We start from the raw sequence: 24,648 nt of genomic DNA, 5'->3' as shown, positions 1-24,648 counted from the left end.
AGAAGCCATGACCACTTCTTGCCTTGTGCTCTGGCATGGCATATCCACAAAATCTTTCAGCCTGATCTTACCCTTACCAAAGTACCTGTACTGAAGAGACAAAAGGTGTCTATAATATTATTCTGTGTTCTAAAGAACCTGGGAATCATTCAAAGGCCAGTTCAGTTCCTAAAATTGCTGAAAGGGGGATAACCGAGTGAGTTTCTTTGATTTCTACCTGTAGCAGAATTACTGGTCCTATGACATCCATGTTCCTCATGACTCCAGAATTGGATTTGAGAGGGGGTTGAGTGATAACATTTCTCAGGACATTCATATGGGAAGATTGTTACTGGTGAATACCACTTGACTTTTTCCATTTCAGATTGCACAAGTGTCTACACATATGCAGAAGGTGAAAAAAACAGTCTAAACCCAAGGGTGTCCTCGGCCCTGCCAGGGTGTTGTTGGCTTTCTTCCACAGCAGCTGCTGGAAGTGGTGGTGCTGTAGAGCCACAGTTTGCTCTATGTCTGTGACTAGTCAGCAGGGATCAATTACCATCTTTTGCCCTTGCTTTAGTTTTGTGAGTTTGACTTCTGTCAGCAATTTTTTTCTAAGGTATCCCTAGATCAGATAACCTCACTTCAAAACATTCTTTTTCAATGTTCTGCAACAAAGGACTACTTTTTCTTGCAAAGGACAGAAAAACTAGAGACTCTCCTTACTGGAGGCTAGTTCTAAGTATCTCCTTGGCATAGTCCATGCTACAGGAGAAGACTGGCCCAGGAAAACAAAATTGCATCACTTTACAGAAGATCAAAAGTGGCTGATTAAGCCAAGCAAAGTTATCTGATATGGTGAAATTAGATCCCTGAAGAGCTGCTGATCCATCCTTCCATTGCTCCTGATCGGATTGCTAAGGGAGCCAGGGCAGCGAACCTACTGGTGTGCTGGTTTTCACCCGTACGTGGAGTTAACCAGGCTGTTCTCAGGGCCTCATCACAGGAGCTGAAGCGACCTTGGCGTGACATCCTACCGCCTGCATTGTTCAGGCTTGCAAACACTGCATGGAGTGCATGTGCCATCCGTGGGCAGCCTGCCCGCCCTGTGGGGTTTCGGCAGAGCATTTGTCGTTCCGGTAAGGCAGCCAGATCGGGATCCTGTAAGGCAGTCAGGAGGTGAAGATCCTGTCAAAATCGCAGGAAGCAGACTAGTAATCTGCAGAGGCCTAAATAGGGCTTTTAAAATTGGAAGCAGAACTGACTGCCTAGACAGAGTTTTTTGAAAGATAAACAGCATCAGCAAGCTAAATGGATTTCAAGGACAGCTTTAATTGTTTTTCAAAAGAATCAGCAAAAGGCACCCTAGCCAGAACAAGCTCTGAAGTACAATCAGGAAGATTTCAAGTGTACAGTAGTTTTGAAGATAATCAGGCAGTTCAGTGCTTGGAGATACCGTAGCAAGTAATGAATAAAGCCTTTTAATGTCAGCATTGACAGTACTGTAGTCTTGGAGTCAATTACAATACCTGCTCTAGGTGCTCCTGCAGGATGAACTTTGCCATCCTCATTAAAATTGACATGCACACAGATTCCCGAACCTCAGTAATTGTCCCCGCAGCACACTTGGTGAGAAGAACAAGTTGTTTATTGCCAATACCTGTTGTGTGGAGCCCCCCTTCTCTTCCTTCCCGCCCCCCTCCCCCTCTCCACCCAACCATCCCAATAGCCTGTGACAGACCAGCAACGTTTCTGAGTGGATTTTACTGTAATCGTTGCAGAATCCCATGGACCTTGCATAATGGAAATTATTTGGGTCACCAAATCTTATTTCCTAATTATAGGATTGAAAAGGGGAAAAAAAGAAGGTACAATGTGAAACCATTCCCTTATCCTGGCATTTCTGCTTTGAGAAACCCTGCATAACCCAGTGCTTCTCTCCGCTTTGGGTGAGCTCTGCTGTAACCTGCAGCCGGAGCGCTCCTCTCGCTCTGCCCCCGGCCCCTCGCACCGGAGCCGACGGACCCTCCGGCTCCCGGATGCTCTTCGCTGGGGCATTAATCGCCCCCGCTCTGTGCCCCCCGCCTCGGGGAGCAGAGACGGTCCGGAAGAACAAAGATTCCGCCGCCGCGACCGGCACCCCCAGCCGCTCTCCCCGCGGAGGCGACCCCCGGCACGCAGCGGGCGGGTTTGACGCCCCGGCGGCCGCCCGGGGGGGGCTGCGGCGGCCGCCCTGAGCCTCGGGGCGGCCGGGAGGGGAGAGCGGGGCGGAGCGCGGGGCCGCGGGCGGGGCGGGGCGGCGGTGGGAGGGGGGGCGCGGCGGGGACCGGCGCCTGTTGCCCCGAGAGAGTTAACGGTGCGGGGAAAGTCGCCTCTCCTCCGCCCGTGCCGGGCGCCTGGCAACCGGGGCGCCGCGCATGTAGGGCCGCCGGGGGCTGCCGCCGCCGCCGCCCCCCCGCCGGGCCCCGCGACCCCCTCCCCGCCCCGGACAAGGCGTCTAACGTGCCCAGGCGTGAAGTATGGCATGCAAAGATGGTTTCTGCCAAGGAGCCAGCCATCGCCATGTCCTCGGGTCTCTCCATCGCCCTCCTGCACTGCCTGTGCCTGGCGACGTGGTGAGTACCCCCGGCGGCGGCGGGGGGCCCGGGGCGGCCGGTCCCGCCGGTCCCGGTGCCGCTGCCCCCGCGGGTTCCCGGAGGCTCCGCTCACCCGTTCCCTCTTTGCCTCGTAGTCTCACCGGGCCGCCAGGGCAGAGCAAAAAAGAGGAGAAATTGTGGCCGGAGAATTTCACCAGCATCCTGAACAGCCTCCTGGATGGCTATGACAACCGGCTGCGACCGGGATTCGGGGGTACGGTAGCGGCGCGGTGCTGGCCGGGGGTGTGGGGGCACGCCGGGCAGGGCGGGGGGCGCAGCGCTCGCCGCTCGTACCCGGCGAAAACGTGTGTCCCCCAGCGTCGCATCCCCGCCCGGGGATCCGAGCCCTCGGGGAGGGAAGGGCCGGCAGCGAGCAGCGCCTGGCCCCGGGAGCTCGGGGGGCGCAGGGCAGCCCCGGCCGTGGGGACCCGCTGGGGCGGTCCCGGGCTCAGCCCCCGCTCCGCGGCTCTGCCCGCACCCGGCGTCGGGCCGCGGCTCTTGCGCTGGGGAAAAGTGGGGAAAAAACACAACAGAAAAAAAGCCCTGAAGCCGCTGTGCATTGGTTTGGTGAGGATGGAGGGATCTGTCTAACCTGCAGATTCTTCTGGTTCTTGGCAGTTTTTGACCCCGAAATGCCACGAATCGGGTCCTAATAGAAACAAGTGTACTTCTGCCAGCCGGAGAGGTCAGGGCTTCGGTGGTTCTGTGCCACTAGTTAGAGAAAAGCAGAGCTCAGGTGCCTGAGCACACCAGTTCTTTGCCACAGCTGCTCGAATTCCGGGTTTGATTATTAGAAGTGGTAGGCTTAATTGCTTTGCAGGAATTAGAAGTGCAGGAGTCTCCCGTTTGCCTTCACCTGTGCTCTGCCTGTGGAGCGTTTGTGCCCTGTTCTTGCCTCAGGCTGTTAAGATGCAGTTTTGTGCCGCTGAAGAAGCAGCCAGACTTGCTGCTCTTCGTTGGTTTTAATGTTACTGTGTAGGGACTTGGAATCACAAATCATTAGGATCCAGACAAAATAAAAGTTTATTTTGTAATCTGGAATGAAGATACTAAAAATGCAGATTTGGAAGTAAATAAATAAATAAATTAAAAAGAAATGCTGCAGCCCTTATGATGCACAAAGCTATAATGAGCATTTTCTGGGCTGCTTCCTATAAGGATTGAATGAGATCCTTGCGTAGGTTTATGTTGCAAAATACTTTCTTCCTCCTCTGAAAGTACTTTCCCCATACACGTGATCCATCTACACTGACATGTATGCCAACACATTCCCCACATGCCACATACAGTGCTCACATGCATGGTCATGATTGTTGAAGGACAACACCTGGCATCATTGATCACTCCTTTATTAATTTGAGTGTATGGAATAAATTAGGCCTTCTGTAAGTTAGCTTACGCATTAAGTGAGAAGGAAGCTAAATTTATTAGCACCCAGAGGAATCATTTGGAACGGGTAGCCTTTTGCAATTTAGTCTCTGCAGAGAGGTTACAGACACTTCTGCACGCGTACAAGAGATGTGCTATGTTTGGCATCATTTTAGGTTGAATGCCAACTAATTAGTCATCTAGCAAAGATGCTTTATGAGCATTATCAGATTTCCCAAATTAAACAAGTACTAAATATGTAATATGACATACATTTTATGTTGATTTTTATTTTAGTACTGTTGTCCTTTGCAGGACATTTTGCAAGAGTAGGTCTTTTTCCCCAGTAAGTGTGGCAGACTTTCAGCAAAATACTGTCAAGGAGAAAAAGCTCATTGTATCTCCTTGAACTTTCATTATGACAACAGTGAAGTAAATGATAGAGGGAGGAAAAAAACCTCCCAGATCTCAGCCCGAGGAAAACACTTCTGCGTGAATATTTCACCAAATGGGTATTACGTTGCTTCTTGCTTCTTCCTTATAACATCTAATCCACTCACCTTTGGGTTTTGAACTTCTGGGTAAAACATGGGGAAAAAATACTTTTATTTTTGAAAACGATGCTTGCCTCCCTAGCTCCTTAAAGCAAAAGTTATCTTCACGTGATTTGACAAGGACAACTTTTTAAAAAAACAACCAAACCAAACCAAAATCAGCCAAGGAAAGAAATTTCTGCAGTTGGTTGCATCTGACTTTTTGACATGACTCGGAGTAATAACTCTGTATTAGTTAGTAAAATATACACTATCCAGATCAAATTTTTCCTGGTATTTGGGGGCATTTTGCTGATAAATCCTTGATAAATGGGTCTTGCATCTTAAAAGTGGGTCACTCGCTTGGTGACAGCATAGCAAACAAGATATCGGAGGGGATGGGAATATTTAGAGATGGAAAGTAGAGTGTGTTTTGGTAATATGAAAACTGCATCACTTCCTGATGAACAGCAGAATATTTTTGTTTTATTCTTGAAGCTGATTCACCATCTAGTTTTCACGTGGCTCAAAATGAAACGAACGTTTTATTTTAAGAACAAAAGGCCGCACAGAGGTCTAACTGATGCTGATTTTAAACTTCAAATTAATGAAAACATTTCTAATTCTCGTGCAAATGATGTTTAAAATCAGACTTGAGGAGGTAGCCAAATTCTGAATTTTGCTGGCATCTTCCAGAGTTGCCACAAATAGCAATTCATGAAGATTTTCCACATGCAGAGCAAAGTAGAAAACATCAGATTTTGGAGAATTCCTAAAACTGGATCCAAATTCTCCACACTATCATTAGCACAATTTTTTGGTGGCTATGGAGGAGAAGTTAAACTCTCTAAACATGCTTACAAATGTGGAAGTAGTCCCCTGGGAGAGTTTTGAACCTCAGCGGAGTATATGGAAGCTTGTCTTGGTACTCCTTACACAGAAGCATGGCGTATGTTGAAGATTAAGAGAAGAATTAAGTTCCCTGTGTCATTGGATTGACACCTTGGATTACAAACTGGCTTTATTAAATGGATTTGAAACCCTAAAAATTTGCTGTCGCTTACTGAGCACTGTGAGGTTTGGTAATGTCAAAGGGTTTATGAAAAATGTTATTAAAGACCGTTTGAGTGAAAGTTCCCATTAAGTTGGGGGAGGGGGGTGTAGAATCTAAAGAATCAAGAGAGAGGCAAAGAGATTTCACCTAGAAATTTAATGAAGCAAAGCAGAATGGGCAGTTTTGTGTAGGAAAGAAAAAAAGAACCAAGTGCTGTCAGGAGGACTTTAAAATGCATGAGTTTTGAATTTCAGTAGAGAGAAGGTATTTGGGGACTAATGAATAAAGTAATGCTGTATGATGTTTGAAAATAGTGTGGTGGAAAGGAAGTCAGTTCCATTCCCTACAGTTTATGCTTCATTATATCGTTATCCTGGCTTTTAGAAGGCAGTTTGTAATGCACGTGGGTTTCTTGGTCAAAACCACTCTATAAGAACAGGGTGTTTACAGAAGCCACTTGTAGCATGTTTAATTAAAAGCATTATCTGCTGGAAAACTTCAAGAGTGTTGCCACAGTGCTATTTTGATTCAGCTGTAAAACATTGAAGCAAAAGCATTTCCATTTATACCCTGATTCTAGTTTTCATCTGCTTTTAAAAATTTTATGTATAACACAAAGGAAAACTATGAAAGTTGCAAAAGCTGGATTTTCTCTGAAAATCCCCTCGGTTCTTGCTGTTATCTTTCTGCTGGTGATTAGTTTCAAAGCAACGGCAGAAGTCTAGAGACTTTTTAAAAGGAGCGTTATTTACTTGAAGTAAAAGGCTTGGGCCTGATTTGCTCTTTTAAACACTTGCATGGTTTCAGACTTCAGCTGAGCAACTCTTCACATAAATAAGGGCCTGCGAGATCTGATTTAAAGCTGTATTGAATTGTAACTTTAAAAAAATGTCATGTCTTTGAAACTTTCATGATGCAGTAACTCATCACACTTAAACCTGCACTTAGGGAAGTCAGAAGGAATGAAACGACTGAAGCTGGTGAGGACAGCATCACTGTGTACTGCCCTGTATCTGCTAATTTTAGTGAGTTGTGCCTTTTAGAGAACATATCATCTCCAGTGCCTTGCTTTTAATTGCCAATTGTATGGCCGGACCAAAGAAAGGAGGTGGTGTGTGAATTGCCTCCTGCCCAAGGCTCAAGGCCTGACGGCAAAGCCCGCTGACGTCAGCTCTGAGCAAGCTGACAGTATCGCCCACAGCGTGTTACTGGCTCGTGGTGGTGCGGGTGCCCATCATTTGGTGAGAGCTGGAGTGCTCTCTCCTCCTGGGTTCTGCTTATTTGTGTGAGGCAGAGTTTGGCATGAGCTGCAAGTCTCGCCATCAGCTAGTGAGATGGCAGTGGCTCTGTGGCATTCTGTTTGGAAATTGCCAGGTGTACTGGCTCGTGAGTAGAAGGAATAGGACTGTGTTTATTCACTTTTCTTTTTCTTCCTCTTTTCATACTCTTTCTCATGAGTGCAGCTGAGTATTTGGTGGAATTACATGTGCTGGCCATCGTCTCCCCTAAGAAGGGTAGGAGCGGGCTTCTCTGCCCCTTCTAGGCTGTGGAATGTTCAGCTGATGAACAGTGTTTCTGAAGAGTTTCATTTCCTGTCAGTGCAGGAGGAGTGACTTTAGTCAGAAAATAAACAGAATAAATTTGAAGAGCAAAGACAATTTTCTGTTTTTAGAGAGCAGAAAAATATCTACATGATTATCTGCTCTTATTAGGAAGTCATGTGTACCTTCAAGGTTCCCTTGCTCAGCATAATAGATACTGTAATTTATTTCTGTTTTTCAGATTGCAGATGGACTTGAAGCGAGCATTGTAAAGTGAAGCTGATAAGTTTTTTCAGACAGTTGTCCAGCCTTCCTCAGCTGGTGAGAGTAGATTACTCAAAGGCTTAACAGGATATGGTGTTAGATACCTGTAGTTGACTGGTTTGAATTTGGCCCAGGTTAGTAATGCTTGAAGTCATTACCATCTGTTCATTATTCTTTGACCTGTACAAAATTAGCTGATATTCTTAGTCCAGTTCTTAGTAGACAGGTGTCCACATCATGAAAACTGGCACCAGTATCAAGCTAGTTGGCTGTCTCAGCAGTAATTGTCTGCTGATGAACAGGCAAGGAAACAGTAATCTCCTTGTTTGCGGAGGTATGTTTTTTCCTTTTCAGGTTTCACACATGCTGATCAACGAACATACGTAAAGACAAATCTCCTGTGTGCTGCTGCATTTTTTGTATTTGTCTTTTGGTAGAGAATATAGTCTACGTGTTGGAATTCCACATAATTTTTTTACAAATGCCCTATCTAGTTGTTCTGACTTCCTAACAGAAATCTGGCATATAGCAAGTGTTCTTTCTGGTAGAATGAAACAAGAGAATACACTTCATATGATGCCTTTTTTTCCTTTTTTTTTCTTTTTTTCCTTCGCTTAAAAGATATCTTTTAAAACCCTATTCAGGCAGCAAGAATTTGGAAAGAGAAAGCACTAAATCTTTCACATGTAGTTATATTAAAAAAAAATATAAATCTGTAGCAATTACTTTTTTTTTTCTTCTTTTTAGACATAGCTGTAGGAACTGATGCCATATAATTTCATGGAGTTTATGTATCCTGGGACTGATCTCATAATAGCAGCAATAACTGCACTTAGCATTTAAATTGTACTTTGTATGTTGAAACCTTTCTACAGACTTGTTTGCTGAAGTTCCCGGTTGGTTGCATGACTCCTGATGGGAAAATTTGCAATATACAGAAAGCCTGTACAGGATTTGACTGTTTACATACAGTGGAGATCTCTGCAGTGACAGTTGCCTATGGAGACGCGGTGATAATGGAGCCCAAAGTCTTTCACTGGGAGCTGTGCTGCAGTTCAACCCATATGTTGGCATAAAATGCATGGGAGAGCTGTCTTATGTTCCTCTTCACAGGGTTAGGGCCTGGCATCGCTTCTTCAGCCCACATGTAACATCTCTAACACCAAACTATTCTGGCTTTTTGCAGGGGTTGCTTTTCATCCTGCCTGAGCTTCTTTAGAGTATATTATCTTGCAAGCAGTGATTCAGACTTAGCTGTTCCCACTGCAGTGTGTAGGACTCTCCTCCTATTTCATTGACATAAAAATACACACCAGTATGTTATAAATAGTTCTTCAGCATTCCTGAAGATTTATGGTGGATAGATGCTTTCTGAACATCCATTGAGGGATAAGCCCAAATGGTCATATTTAAAGTTAATTGGCCTGCTTACAACTCGATGCATTTTATTGCCAGTAATAGAGTGTTAAGGATTCTAATAGGATCTTCTGCTTGCAGAGCCTGAGTTGATTAAGTGGTGCTACATGTTCATTTCAGAGGGCTCCTTAAATCACCAGTAAAAGTGGGCTAGGTGACTACAGATCACCTCCTCGTTGACAGGAATTCCCACGATTAATAATAGTTAAAAAAAAAAAAAAGCAGCATGACTCACTGTTTGCACCCCTGCTATTGTTGCCAGCTGGAGTTATCTTTTCTTCTAGGACGAGAACAAGGGATAGGTTTTGGTGTCACCATAGATACTCCTGGGTTGGCATTAATACCGGGATGTGCTAGAAAATCCAAGATTTGCTCTTAACAGTTGTGAACTGACAGTGTAGGTGGAAGATGTGGAGCACGACAGGGCTGCAATTGGAGAAAAAGCATTTGGGAGATAATCAGCTTCACTGTCCCTTGCTGCTGTCTTCAATCCTACCAAATATTTTAGTGTTTGACCAGGGTTTTGGATGCAGAGCAAGGATTTGCACATCAGTACTAGCTGGGTAACTGTTAGGATGCCTGAAATGTTTCTAGATCCTCATTCACCTGCCATTTACTAGTGGCCTAAAATGTGATTTTAACGTGTGATTTGTCAATGTACTGATACTATGTTGGGCAAGCAACCAAAAGTAACCTTTAAGCCTTATTTTGTGGCTTCATTATTATCTGGGAGTTTTTACTTCCTTTTTTCTCATGGGTCCTACTAATAAATATTAAGGTTGAGAGCAAAACAGCAGTTGCTGGAGAGTGAACTCAAGCTCGTTTTAGCCCTGTGCTGCTGCTATAGGATTTCTCATAGCATTAAATCATAGGCTTGCTGGTTTGGAGATTAGCTTTTTGATCTCAGCTTTCCTCTTCTTTCTGAGAAACTCAACACCCCCCCCACCCCACCCCCCAAACCCAACAAACTTGCAAAAAGCCTCTGACACTTATTGCCCATGCTTCTGTAATCATTTAATAAAACAAAAGGGTTCGATGCCTGAGGAGAAGCAGCTCATGCCTGTGGGGAAGAATCTGTCCCTTTGCTCAATGTGTAATGATTATAAAATTACAGTGTTCTGTGAGCTAAAGAAAAGAAGATATCGCCAGAGGAAAGCAGTTAAAGGTTTAGGGTTTTTGTTTGTGGTGGTTTTTTTTTTTTTGTTGTTGTTGTTTTTTTTTTTTTTTTAAGGAGTATTCCTATTTAATTTCTTAGAACTTAACAAATAAAGTAGTTCCTGAAAGGGATTTGGGAACCTGAGTGCAATATTCAGTATTCTCTTACTACTGAGGAACAGAGACTAATACCTGCATTTTCTTATTAGAGGTATATGGGGAAAATGATGTTTTCATTTCTATGAAACTTTGATTCCAGAAATATTTCAAGTTCAGGTGAAATAAATATTTATATATTTAAACCAACACTAGATCAATTTTGGTCTTGTGATTGTAGGAGGTCAGATATGATTGTATCTCTTCTATTTCCATGTACAAATACGATTGGGCTTTTCTCTCTTGTTTTCTAACGCTGCAGATGAATGTCTTCACTTCCAGTGTCTTGACAGCTCTAGTATGGGTTTTTCCAATCTCTTGGAGCTCTTCTGTTCTCCAGAAATGATTATTTTCAGGAAATGCCATTGACTGTGTTGTCAGTAAAACGAGTGGTCTAACCACTCATGGGTTTTCCTGACCTAATGAACACTTTGCTATTTGTCGAAAGGGGAGCAGCTTCCATTTGACATATTTAGAGAACAACCCATTGCAAAATAAACATCATGGTATGAAAGTATGTTATCTGGAACTTGGGATTTTCTTCTTAAAACCTCTTCAAGACAGACGTGCCAAACTATCCAACTTTCCAGGGACTGCTGAGCTACCAACTGTTCTAGGGTGAATTTTCTTTAGATTTTATCTCAAAAAAATGTCCTTCTGTGAAACTGTTAACTTCCAGCAAAGTCGTTTTTTTTGACATTTAGCCGAAAAATTCTTAGCTGTTCTTCTCTACATAACTTGCAAACTGTTTAGCGAAATAATTTTACATGGTTTTATTTTACTTTTTGTTCACAGTTTGACACTTGTTCTAGGTGCAAGAAATATAGGTTCCCTGTTTTCCAGTTACTTACTTCTTTTTCTCCTTTTAACATTTGATTCAAAGTGACATCTGTGAACAGTGAATTTTTTTTTTTAAATTTTATTTTTTCTTTCCAAGAGGGATATATTCTGCTGCTAACAATCTTAAGTTTTTCCTCCTTTAATTTTTAGATTGCAAATACTGTGATAAAGCCTGAATTAATGGACTCGAGCCACTTACCCTCTATAAATTTGAGTTGTAGGGATTTAGAATCTTTCGTTGTGAATTTGTAAATCGTACATTTTTTGCAAACAGATACAGTTTGGTGAGACCATCAGTAGATATTTTTTTAACTTACTTTTTAAAATATGTATGATGTGTGTTAATTACCTGAATAAAATTGTTAGCTAATGCTTTGATCACAGAATCTTTGTAGTAACTGGTAATGATTAGCAGCTTTCTACCCTTTTACACTGGCAACAGACCTAAATCCCAGTGAAATTAGTTAGTGCATGTGTTCTTTACTTAAGGGGAGCTGTAGGATGTGCTGTAGAGTGAATGCCCGTCTGAGATTTCAAGGTGTTTTGTCCTGTGGTAAAGGACATACATGAAAATGAAGCTGCTTTCTGGGGTGGTTGCTGTGCCATACCCAGCTGTGAGAGCGCAAGACCTTTGCTCAGTGTACTGTTTTTAAGTGTCCTACATATCGCTAGTTCTTTCGAGACAGGCTTTGTAGTAGCACATACACCTAGGTTCAGACCCTAAAAAATGTTCAAATATCCAACTTTGACTTTTTGGTTATTAGTATTAAAGCACTTAGGTACATCTCAGGATGCGGGTGCAGTTCTTGATCCTGCAGTACTAAATTGCCCAGTGCATGGCATGCTGATACCTGTAGTCCAGTTATTACCAGTAGGGCTGAATGTTAGTAATAAATGCCTTGAGGAATGTGGATTTCCTGAATTTGGTGCTTGTTGTTAATTAGCATGGTGTTTTCAGTGAGCCTTTTAATTTTTTGACATCTGTTTTCTTATCCATTGAGTCAACATCGGTTTTCTGAATGGGGATTTACATGGAAATGCTGCTTTTGATTTATTTATGTGGTAAAGATAATTGAGCACTGCTTGTTATTAGAGACTTATCTGAAATGACCTGTGTTTTCATTTTGCTGTTGCTCGTCCACAGAACCTTCAAAGCGATAACTGTTCACGTGCCAGGATCGTTTATGGGAATTGTTGACCTGCAAAATTCAAATTTTCTTGCTCACTTCCTTTTCATACATTAGGTCCTGTTACTGAAGTCAAAACAGATATATATGTCACCAGTTTCGGACCTGTTTCTGATGTAGAAATGGTATGTATTTCTGGGATTAAAATGCCATTTCCTTGTTCTGAGAAACCATTAACTGCAGTGAGGAGTGGATGCTTCATCTGTACTGTTCTGTCAATCATGCAAAGTAGGCAAGATTAGTAACAGCTTAATTTACAGGTTATAATTAGATACATCAGGCCTGATTCTGGTCACACTTTCACTGGTTTTTTTGGCTGACTTTAGGAATTCACTTTGCGAGATTTAAAACAGACTTTCATGGTGTAGAGGCAGAATCAGGTCTTGCAGGGAGTGTCTAAGTCAGTCTACTGTGGGGAAAACATCTATTATCTTTGCAATTGCTTTTCCTTTCTGAAACTTGTGTTATTCTCAGGTGAATAATAATGACATCATTTCAAAAATACTTGTTGATGTTTTCATTTCAGATGAATGCCCTTTGCTGATCTTTGTGCCCCTTTTAGCATCACTTTCAGCAAATGTTTGATTGATAAGAGTTTTCATAAATGTCTGCAGAAATTGAATGTCAGTGTGACATGCATGAAATGGTCACAGGAGAGAAATGTTACATTTGCATGTACTGTTATTTGTGCCTGAATGGCATCTGCATTCATTTGAGATCAAATCTAGTAAAACTCTCATCAGCTTCTGTAATCTAGTGGTATACCCTTAAACTATGCCATAATTTCTCTTTTTAAAAAATTAGCCCAGAAATCCTATGGAATCAACACAGCCATACATGCTGAACTGAACTTCTTTAAGGGAAAGGCAGTTTCAGGGCAGTAACTTCCTTCCCATACAGTGCTGTCATGCGCTTTGTGGCGTACCTGATTTGGTTCTATCATGTGGAAAGGTATGTGACAGCAAGGTCTTTTTTCAAGGGCTACATTCATGGCAGCAATCTTGAGTTGAAATGCATTGTACTCCTTCAGTGGTTGTCCTGTGCAGTATGATGCCGTTCGGTGAGACAAGGGGTACAAGAAGATGGTCCCAAGGAAGTTTACTAATGTGTGCCTCAAATCTAAAATGAGGGCTGCGTGGCATCTGTAAGGGTTCATTGAAGCGTTTGGACAAGGTGCCACATGGGAAATTACTAGTTATATTGGAGAAGGCAGGAGTGAGAACATAGACTGAAGGTAGGTAAGAAACTGGCCAAAGAAGAGTTTATGGCAGATGTTTCCCCTTTCATCACTAGAGATCAGTTAGGGGGCTATTCAGGGATCCAAGAATTGTTTTTGGAATAATTTTTAGTTAATGTATCCGTTAATGACCTAATATAATCTGAATGTGGATGCACTCTAAAACTTGCTGAAACAGCCAAGTGTGATACAGTCTCAGTACAGGGGATGACCAGAATGCTCTTTTAGACCTGGGCTACTTTGGTGCCCACTGTAATGAAAACGGTTGAAATCGTCTATCACAAAATCTGTCACGTAGAAGCTGGTAACAGAAACTGCTACTTGTGAGCTATGAAGTCACCAGCAAGAAATGACACTAGAAAAGAAACTTTTTGTAGATTGATTAGAAACCACAGTGGAGGGTGCAGCCATGGAAAAGAAGATTCTCAAAAAAAGCCGAAGATGCATTACACTAGCGAACATACCTCCTTGCCAAGGTGAATAGATACGGGCATACAAGTCGTTTCAATGGTAATATTACGCACACGAGTTTGAAGTGAAGTGAGAAGACATTGTTTCACTTAATAACAAAATCACAACTGTGACTTAAAGCTTTTTGTGTTATCTTTTTAAATGCCATGTGATGCTTTTTTGTGTGAAATGCTTTAGCTTCCTAAGTGCATGCCTTCACCCACTCATTCACATAGGATTTCTCATGATATGCCTGTGTCTGCAGTTCTGCAGTTGTTGTTTGCATGTTTTCTTTGGAGCATCTGAATGGCTTTTCTGAGGAAGTTAATGGGATAGTTACATAGTTAATAACAAATGTGTATATATATAAGACTGTATATAATGTATTATCTGTGTTTTGTGGGCCTGGGAAAGGAAATAATTAGCTTTCCTCAGTTAAAAGCTTTCTTTCCATGAGTTGAAATTAATTTTTCCTTCCTTACTTTAAAGTGTAAGTAATCATTTGTCCTGGTATTTTTAATTTAGCCAGCAGCAGAAAACCCGTGGATATCTTTTCCTTGAAAATCTGTTGACACTTATTGCCAGAGATCGTTTTGTTTCCAGTTACATGCTTGACTACAAATTCAGTTGCCTGCTTCCTGCAACCTAATTAGATTAATTATTCCTTAATGATTAAATATGTGTAGCAATTTATTGGTATGACTAATGTGGGAAATTAAGCTATTAAGAAGTACACAACATGCTTTAATTGGTGGAGAGATGTTTGTGTAGTGGACTTAGCATTTTCTTTAGCACTGATTTCTTTGCTCCCGAGGAATTTCTTTTTTTACAAGAAGTCTTTACACATGAAAATGTGATCTCTGTTTTTCTGCAATTTAATACAGGAATATACGATGGATGTCTTCTTCCGTCAGACATGGGTAGACAAAAGATTAAAATATGATGGCCCTATTGAAATTTTAAGACTTAACAACTTGATGGTTTCGAAGGTGTGGACTCCTGACACTTTCTTCAGGAATGGGAAAAAGTCTGTTGCACATAATATGACAGCCCCAAATAAACTCTTCAGAATAATGAGAAATGGCACCATCCTGTACACAATGAGGTATCTATTGTGTTTGTTTGGCTTCTTACAATTACTGTATGCAAAAGTTATACTGCCTAGACAAAATGGCAACCAGAGACTATTTAATTTGTTCCATTATAGGCTTACAATAAGTGCAGAGTGTCCCATGAGATTAGTGGATTTTCCCATGGATGGTCATGCTTGTCCTCTCAAATTTGGGAGTTGTAAGTTGCAATTATGAAATTTCTTGTAACTACAGAATTTAAGTAGTAGAAGTAGATTTTGAGCAATTACTGAACTTTTTGAATATTAGTCTTGATACACAATCCTTATGCAGACAAAACTCCTGTTAAGTTTCTTGGGAATTTTACTTAGTGCCTCAAAAATTAAACCCAGTCAGAGAATTGAAAAGCGGGAGGTGATTCAGCTGTTATGTTAAACCCGTCTATTCTGGCTACACAGTTGCTTGAAATACGTAGTTTTTCTTGGTTCTTAGGGAGGAATTGGATACTCAGTGAAGTGAGAGATTCTCCGGAGAAGACAAGGAGGGTGGGATCCACCTCAACTTACAACGGCCAGGTAAAAGGCACCGAGGGGAGGTGCAGGTTATTTGACTTTCTCTACAGTTAGTTGAGGCACACCGATGTCCTAAGATAGACGTGTAGGTCATGTGCAGAGATTTGATCTTTAGTTCTATCTGTCTATCTCCTGGCCTGTAATTGGAGCCTGCATGGCAAGTTTAGACTAGATAAATGATTTTGGGACTGGTGAGAGGGATTTTAGTGCAGGTCACTTTCTGCTTTGAAGTCGGACATTGATGTTTGGATCATCTCCAAACTCTGGCTAGAAGGAACGTTTTGGGACGTACTGCATAGCAGCTGAGGGAGGTAGTTATGATTCCCCAATTTGAATCCACAGCAGAGACTTCTGAGACTGCCTGGGGATGGTTGGTGCACTCCAGTAACTATCCTGTCACTCTGCTAAGCCTCCTTGGTCACTGACCTCTCTGCTTTACACGATGTAGTCAGTGGCTGGACTTCAATCCGTGAAGGAAACTTCAACCCAGAGCTCTGAAGTTAGAAGTGGCTGGAAGCTCCTCATGGTCTTTCCTTGGCATCAATTTAGCTTATACAGCTGAGTAGTCAACCAAAAGGGGGATGTTTAAGACACTGCTCTGCAAAGGCTTTTCATCCCTGTTACGGCGAGATTGGAGACCAGGTGCTGTCAGATTTGGCTTCGGTATCAGCAGTATGATAGGGGAGCTTCACTAATGGGGGCTTCTCCACAGGCATATTTCTTCAGGCAGAATCACCAGACAGCAGAAATTGCGCTTGATGCTAATCTGGTAATTTCCTTAGTGAAACTGGAAATCAGATGTAGCCATTTCAAATGAGAGACTGATTTAATTTAATTTTAACAGGAGTTTGGGCTGTGTAGGGATTGAATGCTAGCCCTAAGTTATGTCTTTTGTATTAAATGTAAAATGTTTCTTTGGGTGTGCTTATTTTGGGGCTATTGTGAATTTTTTAATGACCTCTGGTTTCTGGCAGATATTGTAAACATAAGTTTAAAATGTTACAGTTTTTAGTATACTATAGTTTTTAGTATAATCATTATTTTCTGTAAAGAAATGTGCACCCAGTCTCCAAAATCTATCCTCCTCCTACATGCTCTTTTTTATATATTAGTATATTTTAATGATAAAATTGTAGATGGAAATTTCTAAAATAATTTAAAGATAAACTTTACGTGCCCATTAAAGGCTGATCCAGCAAGAACTCGTGTTTAGACTTCACATTCAAATGTGAATTTGTGTGTGACCTTAGCTGCTATTTATTCTTGCCTGAGGGTGGCTTTTGGGGGTAACATAACATGAAGGGTATCTTTGAATCTCGTTAGTGTGAGTTTTGCTGCTTGGTTTCAGTAGGTTTGGATTGGGCTCTTAGTCTAAGATGTGAGACATTTCCTATTTATGCAAACTGATGCTGTGTTGTAGATGCTTATCCAAAGAGTGAAATGATTTATACCTGGACAAAAGGACCTGAGAAGTCAGTGGAAGTTCCTGAGGAGTCTTCCAGTTTAGTTCAGTATGACCTGCTTGGGCATACAGTATCCACTGAAACCATTAAATCTATTACAGGTAGGAAACTTGTCAGTAAAAATCAACTTGAGGTAAAAATAACCCTGTAATGTTGCCCAAGGCTTTTTTCTTTCCTTCCTGTAAGGTATTGTACCGAGTGTCATAGGGTATATATTGAGGGCTGAGATCATAAATCTGAATTAGGTTTCTGTCCCTCAGATTTACATTTGCAGATTCATTACAGTAGATTGCGACAGTCTTTCAGAAAGCTAGAATGAGATCATTACTCCAAGGGACAAAATGAGCATTTAATCACTGTTTAAAATTCAGTTTGAAGAGTCAAGAGGATGCCTGGGTGAGGAAGTAATTTCTCAGCACTGTATCCACATTACGTGCAAAAGACTTCCTTTGTTTGGTGGTGCAAACAGCTCGGGATAGAAGTACAGCATACAGAATGGGTTATTAAAGCCATAAAACCCTTCTAGTCAGATAAGGATAGGCACAAATGCATTAGTCACAATAGATACTTTTGCTGATTTGTGCTGCAAGAAATAAGGCAAATGGCAACTACAGGCATCTGAAATGAGTGAAGTATCACTGATGAGCAGTGTGGTGATAAACAAGCATATTCCAAAAATATTTTTAAAAATTTGGAAATGTTTTCTAAGCATCAGCAAGTTTGGGTGTTGTGAGATGGTCAAAATGAAACAGATAAAGCAAATATATTTGATGTGTTGCTCTATGGGTATTTTTCCCAAAGAAAATAGAACAGCATTTTGCAATACACAAGAAATATACTTCTTGGCATATTGATTATTATGAGTTAACAACAGTATCTCCTTACTGTCCCCAAAATGCTCATTCTGTAGTGCTTTATTTAGACAGTTTATTCGGTTTATAGTCAAACTGCATTATTTTGTTGTGGTTTAGTATGAACTATAAGGTTTTGGATAAACTTAGAATATTTTTAATTCTTGTTGATGATTTTTGCATTTGCTTCATTATCATAGTGGTGCTGACATACAAACCTAGTAAAAAGCTTGAGATGCTTCCATAACATTTAATGCGCATCATTGTGGTTACTGTTTTATTTGACAAGTAGGTACCACAATGTTATGGGTGCTATAGTAGGCACATAGCTTGTGTCGTGGGACTCCTTTCTTCAACAGCTTCCAAAAGAATTTTTAACGTTGAACTCAGTGTGAATTGTAGTCCAGTATTAGCTATACTTTTATAGTATTTTTGATACCAGCTTCTGAGTGGCACTGTAAGAACCTACTGCTTCCAGGATTTTTTGTTTAAAACATTCATTCTTGTCTCTAAGGAACATATCTTTCTACACACATTAGGTGGTATGGATAGCATCATCTTAAACAATCCTAGTCTGAGGCTGATACTCTGAAACAGTTATTCTGCAACACAAGTTTTATGCACAGTCAGAAAGGTATTTTCTTTCTTTTTTTTTTTTTTTTTTTTTTTTTTTTTAGGTGAATATATTGTTATGACAGTTTACTTCCACCTCAGACGGAAAATGGGTTATTTTATGATTCAGACCTATATCCCATGCATTATGACCGTGATCCTTTCTCAAGTTTCATTTTGGATAAATAAGGAATCCGTTCCAGCTAGAACTGTGTTTGGTAATTATTTCTTTTCTACTTTTTCTCATACTTCCTCCTTTAATAACTTTCACTGGAGTAGACCTTTCTGGTGCATTGGGGTATGCTGCCTCCATACTTGTGCAGAAACAAGGGAGTGATGTAAATGCAGAGGAATTTTTGCTGTCAACGTATGAAAAATATTGTTATGGGAATACGAAGAGATACTGGAATATATAACGTGAAGGGTGGCATGGTTGCCTGTGGCAAATGGCTGTACATCTCTGGGGATCCTACACGCTTGGGGGGGAAAACTGGGAAGACCTGGCTCTGAGTCATACAGTCAAGTCCTTGGTCTACATCCAGAGCAGTTCGATCCTTCAGTGGACGGTAGTGTAAGTACTTGGACTCATACCTCCTAAAAAACTTCTAAAATTAATTGATTGAGTGTGCAAGATGTACAGATGTTTTCTTATGGGTTGTCTGTGTCATCAGTGGAAGCTTGCTATGAGTAAGGCTTAGATTCTGTTTATAAACTCGTGTTTAGTGCTCTTCTTTCCACCATTGCCATTATGAATTCAAAAAGCAAAATGATCGCAAGATGTTAAAATTGCCCTCATCAAAGTACAGTTTGAATGAGAGACTACAGTGAACTCTGAAAATAAAAACCAAAAAAGCTTCTATGGAAGACAAAGCATAAGAAATTAAATGGAAATACAGTTCCTAACAAAGAAGTAGGATAAAAACATTTTTAAAGGTAGTCTTTATAGAGCAATGTCTTGACTTCATAGTGTACTGTAGTCTAAAGCAAGACTAATCAGGAAGAGAATTTTTTACAAAAAGCCTTTCAAAAGATAGGCAGATGCTGGCAAGAGTGATAGGAATTAATGTTTCTACATGACAGCCCATTCAAACATGTAAGTGGAGTCAGAACACTGTTTTGTATCACAGATTAGGCAAGGTTAATGATTAGTTACAGGAGAAACAACCGGTAAATCTAATAAGAGCCCCACTAGCTCTCAACTCAAGCATTACATTAGGCAAATTAAGTATATCACTTCAAATGCCTTTGCAGTGAGGTTAAATAATGGTACCTTTTTTTTTTTTTAAAAAAAAAAAAGAGTATTGCCATGAACTGAAAAGTTAGAATCTGTATTTACAGACAAAATGTGATAATTGAAAATGTACAAATTACAGAGCAATAGATGTAATATAGTCAATATAGCCATATGTGAAACTGGAAACAAATAATAATAATACATTTTGGGCATCTGCTAAGTACAGCTATGTTTCTAAAATGCCTTTGAAAGCAAATGACTTAAAGTATGGCTAAAAGTATTTTTTTTTTTAGTTTTCTGAAAAACTCCAGCAGGGACCCCATTTTCTAAAGTTTTTCGTAAAAGACAAAAAGAGGTAGGCAAGACCAGCTTTCTAGAGGAACTGTCAGAAGAGGCTAACCAAAAGATCTTTCCATTGGATATTGCATGATTAGGGAGATCTTGGCAAAGGTAACAGAGGAAGAATACACAAGGAACAAAGGTAAATTAGGTCATGAAAGCGTCAGGCACCTGAATCTGGTGATTGTGGGGGACTGGTGTTTCTTAAGGGAAAGACAGCAGTAATTTTAAAACAGGTTTTTAACATATATTTTTATATTAAAATACTCTTAATATATTTTTATATGGTTATGTGCATTTCTAATCAGAAGCTTGCAAGCATTTAGCTCTGGATAATTAAAGTTCATGTGTATATATAATATTTTTTCACCAGAACTTAATTCCCTACCCTGTAAATCCTTATGACATGTATCCAAGTGCAGTTGCAATGGCAACTGCAAGTGTCCCAGAAGAATAATTTAATAGGGGGAAATCTGATAAAGACTATGGCAGTAGACTATCATACTGTCATGGCCTCCCCTCTCCTCCTCGTATTTGAGGAATAGTTGATCATTCAAGTCACTTCACCCTATTCTTACATCTGTTAAGCAAAAGTCTTTGGAAAGACAATTCAGACAAGCTATTTGCTTGAAGTGGACAAAGGTAGGATCAGGAAGGATAGGGCTAAGCAGGGATGGGTCTCTTCCAGGAAAAAAAAAAAAAATTCCCATAATTTATTTATTTTTTCCTCAGATTTAAACATTTTCAGTGGTGTGTTTTTCAATGCCTTCCTACTGAAGAAGGTTTTGTGAGCTGGCATCTGTGGTTTTTTATCCTGCTGAGTTTACTCTTTATGCATTCATGATCTGGCTATTACTCTTTTTTTCTTCTTTAATAGGAAGGACTGGTTTCATTGTGCCCCGTTCCCTGTGTGGCAGTGTCTAGGTGAAGCTTTTTCATACCAGATTACTCAGATGGAATACCACCATTTAGGGAATAGGGGATGTGAGGATCTGGTTGGAAAACATTCTCTTAATTTCTGAATTCTTCTGAGCATATACATTTCATCTTGAATTAAAATGGGTACAGTGTTTTCTTCATAAGAGTAAAGACCTCTTCATTTGTAGTTAGTCTTCCTGGAGGTTATCATGGTAGGATTTATGCAGTGTTCACTATATACTTGGTATTTTACATTTGTATGATATGGGATGTTTTGGATGAAAAAGGGGAAAAAAAAGAAGACCCCATACCTTGGTTTTATACACCATGTATTTGTGTTTGAAATACTACCATGAAGTGGTCATATTTTGAGTTCAGTGTTCATGCTTGTACACTTTAATTAAAAAGTTGTTCTTTCTGAAGATGAAGTTCTAATTAAATTTCATCGGTTGACTAGTAGCAGAAGGGTTTAAAAGAGAAGGTAATGGTTTCTTAATTAACAGAATTGTTAACATAATATTCTAGATTTCCTTAGCACCAAAATAATTTGCCATGACTTAATGGCACCTAGACTACGAGTGGGATCAGGGAAACAGACACAGACTAATAGATGGCATTCTGAGCACATTACAGGAAAAATCATGTTTTTGTTGCAGTCTGAGGAGCACTCCCCTGTTTAACAACTTAAATTATGTTCAAGTGTTTAGAAAATAACTTGTAAAGAATTCTGTGAATTTGACATGTGGAAGCCTTCATTTCATATGCTTTTAATTTTCTTCATATGAACTGTAGATAAACTGCTGAAGTTGTAGCTTTCCATGCCTCCTTTAAAAACTGGTTAACTGTTTTGTGTGCATAGGTGCTCATAGGTATATATAGTGGTTGTCATGACTTAAATCTAATGCACTATTCACAAGGAGCAGAAGAAGACTCTTAAGTGATTTAATGTTCTTTGTTTGAAGCTGCTTGCTTCTTCTCACTTTGTTTTACTCTGATTCAGCAGTGCTTTTGCTTTATTTCTTTGAAGGAATAACCACAGTGTTGACAATGACGACGCTGAGCATCAGTGCAAGACACTCACTGCCCAAAGTATCCTATGCTACTGCCATGGACTGGTTCATAGCGGTCTGCTTTGCCTTTGTGTTCTCTGCTCTTATTGAGTTTGCTGCTGTCAACTATTTTACTAATATTCAAGCGGAAAAAGCCAAAAGGAAGACGGTAAAATCCCTTCTTGAATTTCCAGTTGCTCCAGTACAAAGAGAAAGAAGTACGGAAGAGACACTCTCGGTATGTTTTCAGCTTATGCAAATATCTTCTGTCTTTTTGGTAGTGTTTCTTGGTAAAAACAGGCCTCTAACTTCCTCCCTGCTTCCCTCTGATGTAATGATACAGTGTAAATTAGCCTAATGCTACACTATATTCAATGAGAAAAACCTGTATAACATTATTTAATTCTTACATTATTGGATTAACTCGGGGGAGAGAAGGAGGTTGTGTCCATCCATACCTGCAGTCTCTTCCCTATTTAGTTGTGTTTTGGTGAAGGTCAGTTAGGGTGGGTGTCTTTAGGAAACTTTCCCTTTGCATGTTGATTCTGATAGGACTGATTATATAGACGAAGATATTACAGATTATGAGGGCAGCATGTTCTCTTTGGCTGATGTCTTTAATGAATTAAAATAAGTTAAAGTATTGCAGCTGTACCTTGGAGCACTTCCCTAGATATCACATTTCTCCTTTCATTGCATGTATTGCTCTCTAGAGTTTTCTTTCTTCATCAGTTACAGTTTCTGGAATTTTTGAAGAATGCTGGATGAAACTTGTGTCCACCATAGGTTTCGTTTTATGTAATTAGCCTGCCTTTGCACAGGAGCTTGCCTCAACTCCTGAAAAGGTTGTGAGGCTCTGTTTAACAAAATGTTTTCCAGCTTTCATAGTGCTTTGGGTTGCATGTGACTTGTGTGGCAGCTATTTTAGCATGAGGTCTAGTTCATAAAGGCTTGATCCAGGGGTCCTCAAACTTTTTAACCAGGGGGCCGGCGTGTGGATGCAGTGACAGGCAGCCATCTGCGGCTGCTTGGTTCCCTCCCCAACCCCTGGAAGGGGGGCGGGGGGGTTCTGTAAATACCGGGGGCCCGATTGAGGACCCTGGGGGGCTGTATCCGACCTGCAGGCCGTAGTTTGAGGACCCCTGGGCCTTGATCTCATTTCCAGTTGAGCTCACCAGTGATTCTCCTTTCCTCCCTTTTCCCATTCCCATATGCTAACAGAATCGTTGCAGCACTTGCACCGGCCGTGCAGGAGGCCAGTAATTCCCACCCATGGCTGACTCTTGGCAGCACCACTCAAGAAGTGAGATGCTGACAGCAGCGTTGTAATTTACTCTTCCTGTCAGACTGATTTTGTAATTTCCTTTGGCTGAGCCATGATTGAGGCACCGCTGTTTTAGGCTAACTCTTGGTAATTTTGTCTTCTGTCTCTTTTCACATCTCATTTGTCTCCTTCCCTATTCATCTGCTCTTTTTTGCCTTACCACCCCTTCCATTTGCTATTGCTGTTCAGCTGCTGTCCACCCACTTCCATTTTTCTTCCTCCTCTTTGCTGTCTTACAGTAGGTTGTTACTGTTTCCAATCTCCTGGCTGTGGTGTTCTGTTAGCTCCTGTTTCTCTTTAAAAGGATCGATGTGCTCCTGAAGAGTTTGTTACTTGTCACTCTGTTGGCTGCTAGTAAGAGGTGGGAACAAGAAGAAGTATGTTTGTAGTAACATGTAGTTCACCTTGTGCATAAGGGCATTAGTGCCATTAGTTTATGCTGAGCTTCCTGGTTGTACAGTGTGCAGTTTAGTATAGTATCTCAGGCACTCCTGAGGAATGTTAATAAATACTGCTTTGGGTGATAGGCAAGTTTCACTTGGCTCCATAGGAAAATAGATTACATAAGAACGGATTCACCATAGATTTATTTGGAAGACTTTATTTTGTTTTAAAAAGAAAAGGGAAAATAAGTTTTCTTAGCAATGATGAAGGCTTAACAAAACTGTTTTGATTCATGATTCATTGCTGTAAGTCACTCTTGTATCATGCCTAGCCAGTTACGCACATGTTTTGGAGGAACTTCTCTTTCTCTCTCTTTTTCTGTTTTTTGTTTGTTTGTTTTTTAACAAAAGCAACAACAGGACACACACAGCTTCACCCAGCTCAAAAGCTAGGTAAAATGAGATGTGAACACTTCTATTCCACTGCTTAATCAATACCTCTGTAATAAATGTGGTAATGTGCTTACAGGTTTGGGGGTTTTGAAAGCACTCAAGGAGCAAACTACGTTTTGGAAGGGTTCCACGTTAATGTTTTTAGCATGCAAGTGGGTGATAACGTTGATTGTACCTTGAACTGTTACTTTTTTAATGGCTTTTACTCCAGTTATGCCTATGCTAAGTCTTGAGTCTCTGCTCTTCCCGAGCAGGTGTACAGGGTGAGCCCACAGGTACTGTTACATGTAAGGCTGAGCTATCGAGGTGCAGCCCTTTCTGTGGCTAGAGGATGACTGCTGTTCTGGTCACCTGCTGTGCAGAACACAAGCTAATGTGGCTGTTCTAATTCATTAGAAGCTGATATGGCTGTTAGATTCTGCTTTCCAACCTGACACATAATACAGCCCTCTCCTTGAAAGTTTTAGTTTTGCTTATAAAAGACTAATCTAGAATTTTCTTATGCCTTATTATGAATCTGATTTTTTTTTCCTTTCTGAGCATATACTGTCTAATCAGTGCTGA

General features: G+C 40.8%; 1 protein-coding gene across 2 annotated transcripts in view; it reads left to right on the top strand.

Moving 5' to 3' along the window:
- Positions 1–2,324: 2,324 nt before the first annotated feature.
- GABRA4 (gamma-aminobutyric acid type A receptor subunit alpha4) overlaps positions 2,325–24,648 on the top strand; it is a 45,631-nt gene continuing 23,307 nt past the window's right edge. For both annotated transcript variants that reach the window (XM_040594965.1, XM_040594974.1), the window contains exons 1-8: positions 2,325–2,594; positions 2,711–2,829; positions 12,187–12,254; positions 14,701–14,921; positions 15,024–15,106; positions 16,879–17,022; positions 18,450–18,602; positions 21,903–22,162. In XM_040594965.1, coding sequence (XP_040450899.1) covers positions 2,512–2,594; positions 2,711–2,829; positions 12,187–12,254; positions 14,701–14,921; positions 15,024–15,106; positions 16,879–17,022; positions 18,450–18,602; positions 21,903–22,162 — 1,131 coding nt within the window. In that variant the 5' untranslated portion in view covers positions 2,325–2,511. The remainder of the gene's footprint in view (positions 2,595–2,710; positions 2,830–12,186; positions 12,255–14,700; positions 14,922–15,023; positions 15,107–16,878; positions 17,023–18,449; positions 18,603–21,902; positions 22,163–24,648) is intronic.

The sequence above is a fragment of the Falco naumanni genome, chromosome 1 (genome assembly GCF_017639655.2).
Source record: "Falco naumanni isolate bFalNau1 chromosome 1, bFalNau1.pat, whole genome shotgun sequence".
NCBI classification, from domain to species: domain Eukaryota; kingdom Metazoa; phylum Chordata; class Aves; order Falconiformes; family Falconidae; genus Falco; species Falco naumanni.
This window is presented reverse-complemented; position numbering and strand designations above follow the sequence as displayed.